General features: G+C 40.5%; 1 protein-coding gene across 4 annotated transcripts in view; it reads left to right on the forward strand.

Annotated features, from left to right (window-relative positions):
• The window catches only part of SCEL (sciellin), a 108,433-nt gene that overhangs the window by 54,117 nt on the left and 35,159 nt on the right, over positions 1 to 19,157 (forward strand). For all 4 annotated transcript variants that reach the window (XM_048493701.1, XM_048493699.1, XM_048493698.1 and 1 more), the window contains 7 exons: positions 2,719 to 2,781; positions 5,353 to 5,421; positions 8,441 to 8,512; positions 10,398 to 10,457; positions 12,157 to 12,225; positions 18,016 to 18,054; positions 18,406 to 18,477. In XM_048493701.1, coding sequence (XP_048349658.1) covers positions 2,719 to 2,781; positions 5,353 to 5,421; positions 8,441 to 8,512; positions 10,398 to 10,457; positions 12,157 to 12,225; positions 18,016 to 18,054; positions 18,406 to 18,477 — 444 coding nt within the window. The remainder of the gene's footprint in view (positions 1 to 2,718; positions 2,782 to 5,352; positions 5,422 to 8,440; positions 8,513 to 10,397; positions 10,458 to 12,156; positions 12,226 to 18,015; positions 18,055 to 18,405; positions 18,478 to 19,157) is intronic.

Genomic DNA, 19,157 nt, shown 5'->3' on the forward strand with positions numbered 1-19,157 from the left:
CATTTTCAATCCACTATCACAATCGTTCGCAAGTGGATTTTGCTATTCTGCTCAGTAAAATCCAGCTGCAAAGTGCAGTGAAAGTGGATTGAAAGTGCATTATTCTGCTTGTGTGGAAAGGCCTAAGACTGCCTACCGTATGCCTCTCTGCCAGGGCAACTATCCAGCCTTGAATGCTACTGTTTTAATGTGGCACAAACAGGCACCTCTATCTGATCCTCTGGGATCACTCCTCAGGCAGCCTATTGCTGTCACTTCCCTTACATGCCACAGCACTTCTGGTTGCTGGGGCAGTGATGTGAGACAACTCTGTTTCAAAGTTCCATTAAACACAGACACACTTTTTTATTGTTTTAAAAAAGAAGCTGTTGTGCTTGATCATACAGATGTGAGTTGTACTTGACTGCTGCCTTTTGATATATAGTAGGCCTTTATGGACAAAAGAAGAGTCCTACTGGATCAAGGTAATGGTTGGGCTAAGCCAGCATCCTGTCTCCTACAGATGTCATCCACATGCTTTTAGGAAATCCTCAAGCATGGAAACATCCCCACCCCCTAGTTTGCATCTAGAAATAGGTTTTCAGAGAGTTGTTGTCCTCAAAAGCAACTGTTCCCTTTAGTTGTCATGGCTCATTACCATTGATAAACTACCATAAACTGATTCAACAAAGACACAGTCCTCTTTTTTTGGGGGGGTTGCATGGGCTTCTTTGGAATTTGAATCTAGAATCCAAAGAGAAAACCATGATCTTCCCAGTCAATGAGCCCTTCATTAAATAAAGCATCTAGGATTTAAGATAGTCGACCAGTTGAGTAGCTTTTATCCTTCATGCAAAGATCCTTCATGCCTTTGCTTGCTACTTTTGATAAAGGCAACAGCTTCAAACATAAGAGGGGTGTGGGAAGCCAGTCACAAGATATTTGTGTGTGTGTGTGTGTGTGTGTGTGCACAGGTCTTTGTATGTAATATGCTGGGGAATATGCTGAAGATCAAAAGAGATCAAAGTACTGCAGGAGAAGGTTTAAATTAGCCACGGGTAACCCAAGCATTTGGATGTTTAACACGGCATTTGAGAGAGCTTGCAATGTGAAGTATTTCACAAGATGCGCAGACCACAGGATTTCACTGCAGATGGCAGATTGCTTATGAAACAGTATAAAACAAATGTAGATCTGGCATGCATCTGGTCATTCTCCCATAAACAGGAAGCCTCTGTGATACCCAATCTGTTTCTTGTAATGGTCCTTTCAGGAATACTTTTTCAGAAACAAACTGAGGATTCTTCAATGAGAAGATAGACAAGCCTAGTGAAAGGAATCCCTTAATTCAGGGGTGACCAACTCTGGTACCCCAGATGTTCATGGACTACGATTGCCAGCAGGGACTGATGGGAATCATAGTCCATGAACATCTGGGGTGCCAGAGTTTGACACCCCTGCCTTAATTATTGATCCTTGCAATGTATAGTAATGGGAGATTTATGATTAGTTCAGGACATATTCAGTGTTCATGCATTGTGACTAGGGTTGCCAGCTCCGTGTTGCAAAATACCTGGATTTTTTTGTGGGCAGAGCCTGAGGAAGGTAGGAATTGGGGTGGGGAGGACTTCAGTGAGGTATCATGCCACAGACTTCACCTTCCAAAGTGGCCATTCTCTTCAGGTGAACTGACATTTAGTAACAATAGCAGGAGATCTCTAGCTGCCACCTACAGATAGCAATCCTAATTGTGACAGTGAGGCCCATCAGGCCTGGTCTGCATGAATGGAGAGTGTGAACCCTTCCCAGAATCCTCTGCAGCATTGAGAGATTCCATGCCAGAACAACAAGGATGTCTCAAGATACAAATTTATGCTGTTAAGGGGTATCTTGGTGCCACTTATATGTTACAGATTATAATAGACACAAGGAGCAAGGCGGAGGATATGTTGTCACACACGCAAATACATACATATCTATATTTTCCTCCTTTCTTCCAACATGAAATTCAAAGACTTCCCAAGAGGTCTGCCATTCAGTCACTGAACAGATCTAGCCATTCTTCATCTCAGCTAGGTTGTTACATCATGTGTTCTCCTGCCATGCATGTATAATGTGCCAGAAGTTGTCAGTGATTCTTAGAAAAAGTATGAACAAATACTTCATGGCTCAACCATGCCTTTACTGCACATGTTAGAACCGGGTACTTCCATATGGACCACCTTAATCCCATAGTCTCTTGCTCTTTGGTGTTTGTTGCTCATTAATTACTAGCAGCCCATCAAAACAGAAAAGCAACTGCAGAATTCCTTCTTCCAAGAATCCAAATTACAGGACATGTAAAGTTACGAGTATATGTTTTAGGTCTATTGTGTGCAGCAAAAGCATTGCAGCATTATAAACCCCACAAATGGCTCCAAATATACTCATAAAATGTTGTGAAAAAATGCCCATTGGGAGAGATTCATCTGAACATCTGTCTAGTACTTTGTTACCTTACAGTGGATTTGGAATAGATGAAAAAAAGATATTAGAGAAGTAAATTTTTTTTGCATTTTGTTGTCAAAATTCTGTGGAAATGTTGCCCCTTGAATATTTTCTCCTCTATTTTTTCCTGTTTTGTTCCTTTTCCTTTCCACTCAATGGTGTTTTAGAGTAGAAATATGTGAGCAGTGCCAAGGCTATAGTCTTTAGGCTCTATGTCAAAGATGATGATGTCAAATGTATCTTGTATTGTAGCGCTGAAGAAAACTATGGCAGAGTTGTCCTCAACCAATACAAGTCACAAGAAAGCTTACACAGGTACGATAACATGTTAGTGTGAACCGCCACACCTGTTTTTCTAAATGTGTAGCCTATACATGTTTTACTCTGGATAATAGTTTATTTAACATACGCTGTTCTACTTTTGTATGAGAGTTGGTGTGGTATAGTGGTTAAGATATCAGACTACTAGGACCTGGGAAACCCAGGTTCAAATCCCAACTTGTGTCACAGAAGCTTGCTGGTGACCTTGGGCCAGTAACACATTCTCAGCCCTGACCCTTGCTAGTATTTGGATGAGAGACCTCTAAGGAATACTAGGGTTGTGATGTGGAACCAGGCAATGACAAACCACCTCCAAATGTTTCTTGCCTTACATAGTTATCGTAAGTCAGCTGTGACTTGCTGGCAGAAATCTGCTGTATCCTTTAAAATCTGCACAGTAGCTTGATATATTTTTTAAATTTTTAACCAAGGTTATAAAAATGTTATAAAATAGCAACATGGTAGTTACAACAGTAGCATGAGGAAATAGCATGTAAAAATACTAATTATCCATCAACCAAGTAATTTTGAGGAAGCCACAAGAATCTCCTTTGAAAGGCAGTGCTACATCTTAGGTACCTGTACCAGGACTGAAAATTAACTCTGTTTCATAAATAGACTGTGAGGTGGGGAGAAAATATGGAGCAAAGTCCCCTGGGTGACCACATAGATTCATGTAGAGGAATGAGGTCCTTGAGATGGCTCCAGACTTTGTAGGGTTTCAGAGAACGGAAACAGCAGTGTGCATTGGGTTCTGGCACCCAGTGTAGGTGCTACAAAATTGGAGTAAAGTGTTCTAATCCCAATTCCCGATAATGGCCCTTTCCCCACTTACCTTTGCTGCCCTTTGCTGTGCGCTACTCTTAGTGCGCGGCATCTCTGATGTGCGCCCGGGCATCCCCACAACCCCGCCCTCTGCGCGGGGTCATCAAAAGGCACTGTTTCAAGGAGCGCCAGGGAAGCCGTGCTCTGAGGGGGCGCGAGAACGGCAGCATCGGGGCAACTGCGTTGTTGCCGCCCCTGTAGTGGGGAGTGCCGGGGGACCCTGCGCTACTTGAGGAGAGTAGCGCGGGGCTTAAGGTAAGTGGGGAAAGGGCCAGTGACATTGCTTCCACATTCTGAATCAGATGTATTTTCAAAGCAGTTTTATTTTATTCATTCATTTATTTATTTTATTAGATTTGGTAGCCTGCCCTTTCACAGCCCAGGGCCAGGCTCAGGGTGGCTGAGATCAGCCCATTCAGATCACCCTTTCAGAAGTATTTACCTCAACAGTTAAGACATTATTACAACATTTGATAGAAATGTTCATGATTCAGTTCTACCTTTCAGAGTGACTATAGGTTTGTTCAACCTACTGTTATTTGAGGGGAGCAGAGAAGTGGGATGGCTGTGGGGATGACATTTGAATTGGAGCTATAGAAATGCAGGTTTATTCTACACATCAAATATGAAAAGCCTGATCCAAATATCCCCACTCCTGGGTGACCTTGGGCTAGTCACAATTGTCTCAGAACTCTCTTCGCCCCACCTGCCTCACAAGGTGACTATTGTGGGGAGAGGAAGCGAAGGAGTTTGTAAGCCACCTTGAAACTCCTTACAGTTGAGAAAAGTAGGGTATAAATCCAAACTCCTCCTCCTCCTTTTTCTGATTTCAGGCATGTTTTAGGATGGAAACAGCCTTGTTCTGGTAGATAATCTTCATTTACATCTGGGTGACAGTAATGTATCTCTTTTGATGTTACTGAATCTCTTAATGGCATTTGACACAATTATCTTATTAGAATGGCCTATGAGTTGGCTGTGTAAGCTGATTTGAATAAATTACATCCGACTTGGAACACCTTCTTTGATTTCCCAGTTCAATTTAAGGTGCTGGTTTTGTACTTTAAAACCTTGTAGAACCTAGGGCCTCCATGTCACAAGGGCTCCCACTTCCTGTGTATTACCTCTTCCTCTTCCATGCTTTGGTTACTCTCCTTGGACCAGTTCCTGCTTAATGTACCTCCCTCTAGAGTTGTTCAATCTGCCCCTCTCCAAGCAGGTTTTTTCCAGTCAGTGCACCCATATTATAGGATTGCCTGCTTGAAGAGGTCAGAGGCTCTGGGAGTTATGTCTACTGTTGTAGTGATTATTGACAGCAATTTATTTTATTGGTTATTAAACTGCCCTGAATGCAGTGAAAAATTATATTTTATTAGGGATTGATCACCATGTCTAAATCAGACCACATTCAAATAGGTTAGAACAGCTGGATTGAACAGCTGTGGTAGAATATTTACTACTATGTATACATGTGCACAAACTTGATGATTTTGTATGTAGTTTCCCATGAATCATTTACATATTAAGCGTATAGTAAAAAAAACCCCACAACCCTGTAGCACTTATTAAATATCCTCAAATAATCACCTAAAATAAGATAGTATAATGTGTTCATAAATTCAGCATATCAGAGGTCAACCAGATGGCAAATTAATTTGTTTATTTTGGTGGTTGAAAATAATCTTTAAGCTCTTTAAAATCCCTCTGTTATGATAATTAATTCATCTTTCTTAATGACAGGAATGCAGATGAAAAGGATGAACAGAGAGCTATGCTTAACCGGTATAGATCGGATACTACTTTAAATAGGTATTGGACTTACAGACTTTACTTTATAGCCTTGCATTTGCTGGTTTGCACTGCCATGATTGAATGTAATGAACCTCTTGGGTGGCTAAAAATGGCTATGCTTGTTATTTCACTCAGATGTTATACCTGTGGTAAGGAGAGACCCAGGTACAGCAAATAGTTGTATTTGAATTGGTTAGACCTAGTTCAAATCCACATTCTTTCATGAAGCTCATTAGGTGACTGTGGGTAAATTGCTGTCTTTCACAGTCGTATCAATAGACTTAACTGTGCTTAGACTGAACAGTAACTTACTCCACAGTGGTGCTGTGATGATATAATGGAATAATTCTTTGTCTAAAGTTCTGAGCTCCTTGGAGAATGGGAAGGACACAGATGTGATAAATTATAAGTGCCTTGCAAAGTATCTTGTCAGTTTGTCTAGAAGTACTAAATTGTGGTTTTGAGTAAGGTGGTAAGAACATAAGAACATAAGAACAAGCCAGCTGGATCAGACCAGAGTCCATCTAGTCCAGCTCTCTGCTACTCGCAGTGGCCCACCAGGTGCCTTTGGGAGTTCACATGTAGGATGTGAAAGCAATGGCCTTCTGCGGCTGTTGCTCCCGAGCACCTGGACTGTTAAGGCATTTGCAATCTCAGATCAAAGAGGATCAAGATTGGTAGCTATAAATTGACTTCTCCTCCATAAATCTGTCCAAGCCCCTTTTAAAGCTATCCAGGTTAGTGGCCATCACCACCTCCTGTGGCAGCATATTCCAAACACCAATCACACGTTGCGTGAAGAAGTGTTTCCTTTTATTAGTTCTAATTCTTCCCCCCAGCATTTTCATTGAATGCCCCCTGGTTCTAGTATTGTGAGAAAGAGAGAAAAATTTCTCTCTGTCAACATTTTCTACCCCATGCATAATTTTATAGACTTCAATCATATCCCCCCTCAGACGTCTCCTCTCCAAACTAAAGAGTCCCAAACGCTGCAGCCTTTCCTCATAAGGAAGGTGCTCCAGTCCCTCAATCATCCTCGTTGCCCTTCTCTGCACTTTTTCTATCTCTTCAATATCCTTTTTGAGATGTGGTGACCAGAACTGAACACAGTACTCCAAGTGTGGTCGCACCACGGCTTTATATAAGGGCATGACAATCTTTGCAGTTTTATTATCAATTCCTTTCCTGATTATCCCCAGCATAGAGTTTGCCTTTTTCACAGCTGCCATACATTGAGTTGACATTCCCATGGAACTATCAATTAAGACGCCCAAATCCCTTTCCTGGCCTGTGACTGATAGCACTGACCCCTGTAGCGTGTATGTGAAGTTTGGATTTTTTGCCCCTATGTGCATCACTTTGCATTTTGCTACATTGAACTGCATTTGCCATTTCTTAGCCCACTCACCTAATTTATCAAGGTCCGCTTGGAGCTCCTCGCAATCCTTTGTGGTTCTCACCACCCTACATAATTTGGTATCATCTGCAAACTTGGCCACCATGCTACCCACCCCTACTTCCAGGTCATTTATGAATAGGTTAAAGAGCACTGGTCCCAATACGGATCCTTGGGGGACACCACTCCCCACATCTCTCCATTGTGAGAATTTCCCATTTACACCCACTCTTTGCTTCCTGTTTCTCAACCAGTTTTTAATCCATAGGAGGACTTCCCCTCTTATTCCTTCATTGCTGAGTTTTCTCAATAGTCTCTGGTGAGGAACAGCAGAGCAACTTCAATATCTTCTGAACAACGCCTCTGCCCGTGACCTATTTTAGTTTAATATCAGGTGTAGGTTGGGACTGAAATGGCTTTAGTAGCTTTCATTGATGAAATCCACCTGGCAGATGGGAAAGGGTAATGCATCCTTACTGATTCTCCTATGTCTATCAGCAGGCCTGACATGATAGAACATTCTATTTTGTTGAGGTAGATCAAAAATATGTTAGAAACTAGAGGGATTGCTCTCTATTATTTTTGTTTTCATATATGCATTAGGTGGAAATGCTGATTCTGCTTTATGGAGTTATTTATTCCAACATTAAACCATACAATTTTTAGCAAACCCTGGAGCATTTTCTGTGACATCTTGACCTCACTTCTTGTTTCTGCCAGAAGTGACATCATACAATGCCAGCCCCCAATTTCCCCTTTTTTTCTTCTGCCAGCCTTTGAGGCTTGTATGGGCAAGTAAGTGGATGCTTGAGAGGTCTTATCCTGTTGAGTGGGAGATCTGGCATCCCTAACTGTCTGTGTTATATTGTAGACAGCTACTTTTAATTGTAAATCACCTTGGATTCCCTAATACCAGGCACTTGACAACTGAACAATTTCAATGGAAGTCAGGAAAAGGTTTTCAACAGTGATATAAAATCTATAAAAGCCAAGAAAGGGCATGTGCCTTTTCTTTAATGTAAAGCTGATGGCTTAATGAAATCAATGTTGAGCACAGGATGGCTCCACTTTCCCTAGTTTAAAGTAATGACTGTAAACTTCTCAACTGTGTTCCACAAGGAATCATATATGAAGAGCTTCTTCCAATAATATCGATCTCCAGAAACCTTTGTGAAGAAAAAAACATGTATTCCGTAGAGAGCAACAAGGGATTGCTTTGATCGCAAAAGGCCCTTTGCTTCTTCATTAAAGGACTTGTCAAAAGTATTTGATACCTCTTCCTATCACACAAGACTCATATCTCACCTTATCATGCAAGACTCATTTAGACAACAGCAAACAACGGTATTGGGACACTGAGCAATTCATTGGCTTTTCTTTTATAAAAAGCTTGATTCAAATAACGCAGAAAGCTAGCAAACTTTTTCAAACAAATAAGCAATAACTTTGTATGGAGTCAGCTATTATTCTAGTCCTTTCTCCTCATTATCACTGTACAATTGTGTGCTGCTGTTACAGCAAGCTTTTTCTGCTTTGCTAGGAAATATCTAAAGTTGACATTTTATTTCAGGCATTTTTAAAAGATTGTTTTTACCTTTCAGGAAAAGAAAGTCTTTCATTTTGTTGTTTCTCTGTGTTTAGAATTTCTGACAGGGATAATGACGATGGCAAAGCAAAGAAGCTTCCCACCTTGGATGGCAGGTCAAATAATGGGTACGTATGAGCACGGCTTGAGAGACTTCGGTTCGTTTTTAGACATTTCGGGGGGATCATATTGAATTATAGTTTGATAGTTTGTTTTTGTATTTTGTTAATCAATAGTGTTTTATTGATTTATCTTTGATATAAACTACCCTCAGTCCTGCCTTGGCAGGAGTGTGGGATATGAACAAACAACTACATTTAAAATCACTGTCCGCAGGTTTGGCATAAAGCCACCAGCTGCTTCCTTTACAAGCATCTCTCCTTCATGGTGGTTGTTGGAAGGGCCACATGGTATAGTCAGCCTACTGGATGCATAATGTTCAGGTGTTGTTGATATGGCATGAAAGCTAGCCATGGGGGTAGGACCAGCACTGTGCAGAGCTAATATATAAAACAGAGTGGAGGAGAGCCAAGTGTGTGCCAAGTCTTGTTATGAAAGCACTCACACTTGAATCTGGCATTTCTTACATTGCAGAAGAATCGCCTAATCTCTTTGATTCTCTAATTGTGGTTAATAGAACTGCAAACAGCCTTTTCCTACAAATATAATTTTCACCTAATTAATCTATCCATTCAAAAAAACCCTGCTTAGATGACGCATGGCATAATCCATCTCTTTATGGGCACGCAGAAGGATTTGCATAGGTATCGACAGAGCCTCTTTTACCATCTGAGTGTTCATTTGGCTCAATAGTTGATCGCCAGAAAGTGGGGTGGGTGCAGAGCTCAATACCCATTTTCTGATCCAGCCTTCCCACTTGGGTGCAAGTTAGTCAAGAAACATATACCCACTTAGGAAGGATCTCAGTGGGGATATGAAATGAGCATGAGAGGCATACTGTTTCCAGTAATGGCCTGGCATGTTGTGACACATGCTCCAAGAGGCAGGGAGAGAGGGACAAAAGTCTTGTTAAATCACAAACATCTGCACCTATGCTGGTGCACAACTTGTGCCTTTATTAATATTTATATCAGCTAGTGAGTTCAGATGTAATTTTCTCGGGTTAGTAACGTAGCACAGCCCTCCTCCACTCCTTTACCTAGATAGAATTCCTCAGGTTCAGACTGGTATTTCTACTGTTGTATATTTTGGAGACTGAGAGCTGGAGCATAGTCTATAGTCAGTGACGGGCTGCTGCCAAAGACAGCATCTGGCTCATGATGTTTTGAAACACTTGGCTATCAAAATGGATTTCCTTCCTAGATTGGAAAAATAGAGTTCATTCTTAAACAGACCAATCTATTTAAATTGTTTTAATAATAACAGTTAGTAACATTACTGTTAATGACAAATAGCCAGCTGCAGAAGGAGAAGGAGAAGGAGAAGGAGAAGAAGAAGAAGAAGAAGAAGAGTTGGATTTATATCCCCTCTTTCTCTTCTGTAAGGAGGCTCAAAGGGGCTTACAATCTCCTTTCCCTTCCCCTCTCACAACAAACATCCTATGAGGCAGGTGGGGCTGAGAGAGCTCTGAAGAAGTGTGACTAGCCCAAGGTCACCTAGCTGGCATGTGTTGGAGTGGACAAACTAATCTGGCTCACCAGATAAGCCTCCACAACTCAAGTGGCAGAGTGGGGAATCAAACCCAGTTATCCAGATTAGAGTGCATCTGCTCTCAACCACTACACCACTCTGGCTCTCCAGCCAAGTTCAATAATGTTAAATTTGGAATTTTTATAATAAAATGAAGTACATTGAATGTGAATTATTTGAAAAAACACAACTAGGGCAATTTCTAGTTTTGTATCATTGCTTTTGAATGGATTAGTTATATTATCAAATTGGTCACGTCATTCATTATTGTAAAGGAAGGACTAATCTTGGGGTCAACTGTGTTGCTATCTTTCTGTGATCTTACATTATGTCGGGAAATGTTCAATTGTGCTGTTCTCTCAGCAAGGAATTAGTTGTACAAGGGAACATGGACAACGCCACTTCTCCAGTGAAGAAGAAAAGGTACTTAAGAACCTTTATTTTTACTTCTGTGGAAAATACACTGTGGACGTTCATATAAATGTTTTTGTGCTGAAGCTGACCCAGGGAGAGCTAATGTTAAGTAGTGTAGAAGAATTGATCCTTATGCTAGAAAGTTATATAGAGTTGGGGTAAAAACTTGAGGTTATGGCAACCAAATTTGGCCCTTTAAAAAGTGACGTGGGGGCCCAAGTCTGACTGAGCCTGCAGCATGGTGGGACAGGCAATCTTAAGAACATAAGAACTAGCCTGCTGGATCAGACCAGAGTCCATCTAGTCCAGCTCTCTGCTACTCGCAGTGGCCCACCAGGTGCCTTTGGGAGCTCACGTTCAGGATGTGAAAGCAATGGCCTGCTGCTGCTGCTGCTGCTGCTGCTGCTCCTGAGCACCTGGTCTGCTAAGGCATTTGCAATCTGAGATCAAGGAGGATCAAGATTGGTAGCCATAGATCGACTTCTCCTCCATAAATCTTGTCCCCCCCCCCCTTTTTTTTCAATTGTAAAAACAATGGCTTTTTTACCACTTGAAAAGGCACATGATGGGGAATCACCAATTCCTTTAATCGCATGGCCTTGCAGCATTTTCAAATGCCTGAATTTGTCCCTGAAATAGCATTGGTATCTATAGGGCAGACTGTCAGTTCCATAATGGCTTGTTTGGCCCTTGGTAAAAGAATCTATTAAAACCTGGTGGGAGGGGGGACGGATTTTGTTAATGCTAAAATTAGTTCATGTCAGCAGCACAATATCTTAGTTTTATACTTCAACTTCTTAAATTAAAAAGCAGCAACAAGCTTTTTGTGCTCTAGAACCCATTTCGTCAAATGCACAAGGCCACCAGGTATCTGACGAAATGACCTCTAGTCCACAGAAGTTGATGCTGTCATAAAAATTTGTTAGTCTTTAAGATGTTTTTGTTTTCACATGATATGAGTGGCATGGTTAGCCTTTTCTGTGTTTTTAAGCAGGGTTCTTTTCTCCATGTGTATAGAATGGCATAATGTAGAATACAGCAGGATCATCAGGGTTTGGAGAAAATTCCAGAGAGAGGTTTGGAGAAAACTCCAGAGAGAGTCAGCTTCCATCCTGACATTTTTAAAAATGGAGATGTCAGCAATTGCATCTGTGACTCTGCACTACACAGTTTGGAAGACTGAAGGCCCTTCCATGGGGGCAGCAATATCCACCAGTTTCCTAATCTGATCCTTTTATTCAGTTCCTCATGGTCTGGTGACCTCCGTAATCAATCAGGGGGGAACTAAATGTGCTGCAGCAGAAGGGGGAAGTAGAAAAATTCCACTCAGTGAAGGTGGTTGATATTAAATGCAACTCTCTTATGCTAAGTAACAAACAAACAAACAAAAACTCCTTAATAATAGCTGTGTGGTTCCTTCCTTGGGGAAAATCAGCAACTTAATTCCTGAGGTAGATCAGCTAAGGACCTCAGGGAAATATTTACTCTCTCAAATTTTTATTAAGAGTGGGGGAAAGTGGAATTCATGGTGGAAATCTTTGAATCTTGTTGAAATGAAAAGCCAACCAGCTCAATCCAGCAACAGTTGGATATTTTAACGTCACATTGAGGAGACAGATGAAGGGGGATTCAAATTGACCCACAGGCTGCAAAACAGATTTTCTTTCATCCAAACATGAAAGAGTAATTGTCTATCAATTCTGAACAGGCAATCATGGATGCCTCCCCCAGTTCCAACTCAGAAGCCCACTACTGACAATATAGAATCCCACAAAAGGTAAGAACTGTAATTTTTAAAATCAAAGTAGGAAACACTTGAAAACAGTTTGTCCTAAGGCTACTTTAACACATTCTGCATAGCTGGTTGAAATTTCATGGCTTCATATCTGACCAACAAATTGATCCATGCTCGAAAAATTAATCTTTTTTGGTGTACGTTTGTAAAACCACAAGAGGAATCTCTACTTGAGCTGAGCATTGTGGGGTAAACATATGTATGTGTGTAAATAAAGTCACAAATGTTACCTGCAGTTCAGCCAAAGTCATGTTCATTTCAGTGAGAGAGATTTAAAATGCTGATATGCTTAATTTTGACTGGAATGTGCCCATTATTTGCATTTTGTATTGAGTCAGACAGTCGGCAATAAAAATAGTGTGGAAGTTCAGTGAGGTTAGAAGAGTGTAACTTTGCTTCCGATTGTACTCTTAACAGTCTCAGACGGGCAATAAAGTTAATGATTGAGGAGTGTAGCATTTAAATATTCACGCTCAGAACTCTCAACCAATTAAAGCATTTCACCTCACTAAAACCTGAAAACAGGTACGTTTTTGAGATACTGAAGAGAGCAGCAAGTTAGCTTATATTGAATTTGATGCTAAACAAAACAGAAGTCCAAAGGCAACCTTAAAGGCTAACAACATTTATTCTAGCATGAGCTTTCATGAGTCAGATCTCACTTCTTCAGGTGTAAATTAGAAAAAGTGAGGTTAGGGTTGGAAAAGCCTGGAGATTTGGGGGCGGAATGTAAAGTCTGGAGAGCGGAAGGGATTCAGCTGGGATGCAATGCCATACATTCCACTGTCTGAAGTTGCCATTTCTTCCAGAAGGACTAACTGCTTGTAGATTTCAGATCAGTTGTAATTATGGGAGAACTTCCAGCCCCACCTACTGGTTGGCAACCTTGCCTCTGTCTCAGGGAAGCTCATGCTGAAATAAATGGACTTCTATTTTGTTTTGCTTCAACGGATAATTTCTTGTTACAGTAACACTCCAAACCCAAAATAAACATATGCTTACTGCTCAGCTCTTAATATCCCTGCAAATTATATTTCTGTAGATTAGTCTCCCAATTAAAACAATTTAGTTTTATTACGGACGTTAGAAAAACTAAACTTTAGTTTTTGCAACTGAATACTTTTTGCAACTGAATTTTGCTTGTGCTGATCTGAAACCAGGTTCTAGGTCACAGTGTTGTCCTTAAAAAGAAACACTTTAAAAGCTGATGGAGAGAGACAGGGTCACGGCAGAAGTGAATGATGAGCTTTCTTGTAGATAATGCTTTCTAAAGCCCTGCAGATTGATTTTGAGAAGGTTAGAGTGGTTCAAAAGAAAGAAATTGTCAGTAACTTCAAAGGCAGAGCTACTTTTCTTTCTTTTCCTCTCCTATTATCCCCATTTGAATGCTAACATTACCAATGTCTGTATGTCCTTCATTGGAGCATAGCTAGCTTGTGCTTGTTGCATGCAGATGGACATGGGTTCAATCCTCACCAGGCTTGAATTAAAGGACCCGGATGTCTTTTGCACTTCTTTCACATCACCTACTATCTGATCCTTCTTAACGGAAGATGCCAGGAGCCAAACCTGAGACCTTCTGTGTACAAACCAGACAGTCTACCCCTGAACCGTGAGCCTCCCCAAACAACTCTCAAAGGCTTTGGGAGTTTCTTCTAATCCTGCTATCCAGTACGTTTAGCTGGAGATGGGCAGGGTTGCTTGCAAGTGACTGTTTTGATTATACAATTGCTTCTGCTTGTGGTGAAACTGAGTCACATCACCTTGAAAGCAAAAGCTGCAATGTTGTTGTGAGTAGGGATGTGACGTGAAGCAACACTGCAGCATGTGTTAAAACAACAAACATGAGTCATGATTTTTCAGTGTGGGTGGACTTTTTATTTTCATGTCTGCAGAATCATTCCAGCAGTCTGTGCGTGTTAAAATTTCCCCAGTGTTGAAAACTTGATTAGGATTACATTGTAATTTTAGCATAAATTTTAGTGAGTCAAAGCTCACTTCATCAGATGCTAATTCAACCAGGAATGGGTGAGCTCTGATGTATGGAAGTTACTGCTGGAAGAAGTTTTTGTTAGTCTTGAAAATATCACTGGACTTTTGTTTAATTTTGCAGCAGTAGACTAACATGCCCTGACCCAGATTGCCCAGGCTGGCCCCACCTTGTCAGATCTCAGAACCTAAGATGGGCCTGTTCTGGTTAGTGCTTGGGTGGGAGACCACCAAGGAAGTCCAGAGCTGCTATGCAGAGGCAGACAGTGTCAAACCACCTTGGAACGTTTCTTGCCTGGAAAACCCTACAAGGCTCCCATAAATTGGCTTCAACTTGGTGGCACAATTCACCACCAGCAGACTAAAACGGCTACTCCTTTGGAACTTGCCCTTTCAGATTTTAAAAATATTCCGAACACAGAGTTAAAACTGTATTAGTAACGCGACATGTGTGGTTAAGGTTCATGTGTCTTTGTGATTATTTAATGGAATATAAATATATAAAGAAAAGGGTTTCACTGAACTTGTTCCATGTGTAAAATGTAAGAAAATATGTGATGGGAGGGTTGTTTCCCATATTCAGCAATACAAGATGCATTCTCCCTCAAGCAAATCTTTTGACATGTTGGTTGTATGTTTCTGGCTCTTGATTTTTTTTTTTAAAAAATCATAAAATCCTTGCAGTAACTGTGGTTTTCTCAGTGTCGTCAATTAAGTAATGATCCTGGCATTTAAGAATGTTCAAATGATCTTCAAGAACATTTCTGCTTTGGCATGTGTTGAGAGACTTTACATATACTGTGAACTTTTTCTAGTATAAATAAATAATATGCTTTGCATCCTCAACCTTTTTTTAGTAGCATGGAGTCTAAAAAGTCAGCTGTCAAAAAACCTGTTTAAATTTCAAAAGACTCTTCTGATTTGTTTAGAAGAGTGTGGGTATTTTTATCCATACTGCTCACAGAGAATTAATATAGTTAGCTTTGAAGTTAACACAGTGGAGTGTCTTAAGCAGTGGTCTCCAGTCCATGGGTCAGGATTTTTGGGTGAGCCTCAAAGGCCCATGTGAGCCACCAGCCCTTACAGATATTTTTTGTCTTCCTTTTTGGAAGGACCTGCTGCTAAGACCTGTGTTTGGAAAGCAAAGGGGCCATATCCCTAATATTACTTTGTGCATATTCTCGCTGTAGCAATAGGACAGCAAGACGATACCACTCAGCAGTGGAAAGGGTTCCTTTCTCACACAGGCAGGTGTGAAGACTCTGGCTCCTCCTCTTCCTGTCATGTGATTCTTATGTCACATGTTTACAATGTAGGGTGTCCTTGATGCTATTTATGGTGTCTTGAGTCTACAAAGGTTAACAGTGACTAGTCTAAGAGACAAGCTGTACACTAGAAAGTTCTGAGTTCAAATATTGCTTTGGTGTCTTGATTCAGGCCTGTATCTCTTAGCCTCAACCTTTCAGTACTGTCAGGATGAGTGGAAAGGATTGTGATATAATAAAGTTTCTTCAGCCCCTCAAAGTGTTATGTATGCAGATTGATAAATATTATATATGTCCTTATATGCTTATATTTTATTTTTATCATGCTGCTCAGTGCAAAACTGACTCACAAACTGGCTTACAGCCCTCAAAATAAAATGCAAATATTCATTAAAAAATAATGCAAATTGGCAGTTATCATCAGGATCTGGCCCTGGCTGAAAAACTCTTGGCTGCTGCCATCCCTCCCCCTGATGGCCTTGGGGTGTGTCTAAACAACACACACACAATCCTTTACATTTCTCTTGAAATATAGTCCTCTGTTCAGTGAGTAAATGAATTAAGTGCTTCTGGACTCTACCAAAAAGAGCAGCAGAAGTTGTCATAAATGATAATATACCATAAGGATGAGCATGATATTTTTTGTGGGGGAGGGGTTGAAAAAATAATTTATGGTTGCGTCACATGCCTTTTTTTTAATGACTACATCAAAGTCACTTTAAATGTGTACCTAAAATGTTAATGGGGAACACAACAAACCTGGATGTTGTATACAGGTGTATTTGTTAGGGAGCCCTGATTGGTTGGCTGCAGTTTGTTACTGATGTGCACTTCACAGCAAACCCCAGTATGTAAAATGAACCACAGAACCCTTTTGAAGGGCTGCGGATATTAATGATATTTGCAAATTCAGAAACTAGAAGCATGTCAAGAAGATACTTCTTCATTTCCCAACTGTGAGCTAAGTTGATGCCAGGTTTGGAAATTCCTGGAGATTTGGGAGCGGATCTTAGGAAGGGCAGGGTGTGGGGAAGGGAGGGACCTCAGCTGGGTAAATTGTCATAGAGTTCACCTTCTAAAGCATTTTCTCCAGGGGAACTATTCTTCTGTTGGCTGGAGATCAGTTGCAATTCCAGGCTCTAAAAAAGCTTTATCTGCATGCACAGTTTAACACAGATTTTTCCAGTGGTTAACTTTGTGTCTTGGAAACATTTCCTGTTAAATCATCCTTCACACCTCTTTCCCCCTTGTTATTTTCCCCTTGTCTCTTCAGTTGCTTTTATTCCACACACTACTGCTGAAAACGTATTATTCCGAATGATGGCCCATTGCCATCCAGAAGAATAACCCTCCCCTTCAGTCATTTTCTCCTCCCCCTCTCCCTCCATTTTCAAAAGAAATTATTTGTTTTTTTCTATTGCATTAGCAATTTAATGTAAGTGGCCTATTTAATTAGGGTTATTACCTGGTGGAACAGGAGCTCTGTATCGCAGAATGGTAGCATCAAGGACACCTCACTACTGTGGATAAAGGGAAGAAGTAGCAATATTTTGTATAGTTTTTGTATATATGATTACTGGATTTTGCTTTAGATTAGACAACATGAAGCTACTGTTGGGTTGATGTTTGACAGTACTAGAGGAACTTGTCAAGATGGCTGCTGAGGTTGAACTTAGCCCTAGAATTAAGGAAGCTTGAATAGGGTCTTGCTTGCTTACTTTAACAATTGTGCTGTTACTGCCCATTCGGTTCAGAACATTATTATGCAAAGTCTAAGACTAAAAGTAAAAAGAGAAATATGTTTTTAGATAAGGCTGTATAAGCAATCCAAAATTATAATTTATAATCTTAGTTTATTGGGAAAAAATGTGGCAATTGCCAAAATAATATTAAAATCCATCCTTGCTAAAAGAGACCTCAAGTTATCCAATTCACAGCTAGAGTCCCAAATAAAAGGTTTTATACACCTATCTCTTGCCATATTAAACTGGCCACAACTGCATAGAGAATGCTGAAGGGTGTCTATTTGGCCAGAACCACAATGACACACTTGCTCAGAATACAGCACCTTACTTAAATGACCTAATTGTTCCCCTGACAGAATGGCGTTCAATCTAGCCAACACAGATAATTTATTACATGGGACTATTGGGAAGTCAAAGTATGTTGGAAGAGATTGTGGCAGCATTAAACCAAGGTGTGAAGATGAATATTCTGTACATGCTCTTGTCATGTGGTGCTTCTAAAATCCAGTTTTTTGCCAGCAGCTCAAGATAAAAGAAAGAACTTCGGATGGGCTGGGCTCTTGCTTACCTGTTTCTAATTACATATTTTAATTTATGTTTAATTAATTTTATTTTAATATTTTAATTATATTTATTGCTGTCACCCTCCTTGAGTACTGAGTGTCTCCTGAGAAAGATGGGGTAAAAACTAAGAACTATTTGGTGGCATTTGAAAACAATATAACTGAAATATTGTATTAACTATTTTTAATCCATTGTTGCTCTTTCTGCAGAGTGGCCTCTCCTTCAGGCAGACCTGGAGGACCAAAAATGTATGTGTGGTTTTTTTTGCAGTATTTACACGTATTTGAAATTATTTGGAAACCTGTTTGACTTCCAAATTCTGCCCACATCAGACTAGCCTCAGCTATCCTGGCTAGGGCAGATTTAAGTTTAAGGCCTCTTTAAACTATTTTGAAAAGTCAAAAACTTCAGTCTGGATGTTGATAGTGGTGCCAAGATATTCAGGAATAATCAGTGAAATCTATAAGTGTATTTTTGCACATACAATTGCAGCCAAAGGAACCTGCCCTCCCAATGAGACAATATCTGATAACCCAATTGAATATCTGATAACCCAATGATATTCCTATATTAAACAAGTGTTCAACTTTCTTCCACAGGACTGTGCGCACGTCAGAGCCAATTAAATCTCCAAAGCCAAATAATGTTGTGAATGACCAGCTCAGAGCAAGGTAACACAAACTGATGTAATTGATGATTATTGCTTTATGCCATAATGTGATAGCCATGACCCAGCCCAAAGGAAGATCTCAAATATTTCAACCAGAGTTGTTGAAGCCAGGAGAGTTTTAATGATGCTACTGAAATTTCCTAGAAGAGTTTTATATCCCTTGTGATTTGTGGCCTAAAAATCAGAAGCAAACTACATTACATACAAAGACATTCAATCAAACCCCAACACCTGCTATTTTTAGGCAAAGCAACTTTGGGAGAAGTTACCCAACTCTTCCTTTGCACACTCTTGTACTGCAACCTCCCACCCTCGCAATGTCTTTCTCACAACAGACTGGAATGGGGTTGCCAATCTCCAGGTGGTGGCTGGAGATCTCCCACTATTACAGCTGATCCCCAGCCAATAGAGATCAGTTAACCTGGAGAAAATGGCCACTTCAGAAGGTGAACTCTATGGTATTTTACCCTTCCCTCTCCAAACGCTGCCTTCCTCAGGCTCCACCCCCAAAATCTCCAGATCTTTCCCAAAATGGAGCTGGCAACCCTAGGCTGGAATCCTGTGTTGTTTGGCTCTCAGGTCTGAAGTAAAGTTAAATCATTCCATCATCTTAACCCCAGTCCTGAAAAGGTATAAAGTTGCAAGAAGGGCAATGGATCACAGTCAAGAAGCTGTATTATT

This window comes from Sphaerodactylus townsendi, linkage group LG04, assembly GCF_021028975.2.
Source record: "Sphaerodactylus townsendi isolate TG3544 linkage group LG04, MPM_Stown_v2.3, whole genome shotgun sequence".
In the NCBI taxonomy this organism is placed as follows: domain Eukaryota; kingdom Metazoa; phylum Chordata; class Lepidosauria; order Squamata; family Sphaerodactylidae; genus Sphaerodactylus; species Sphaerodactylus townsendi.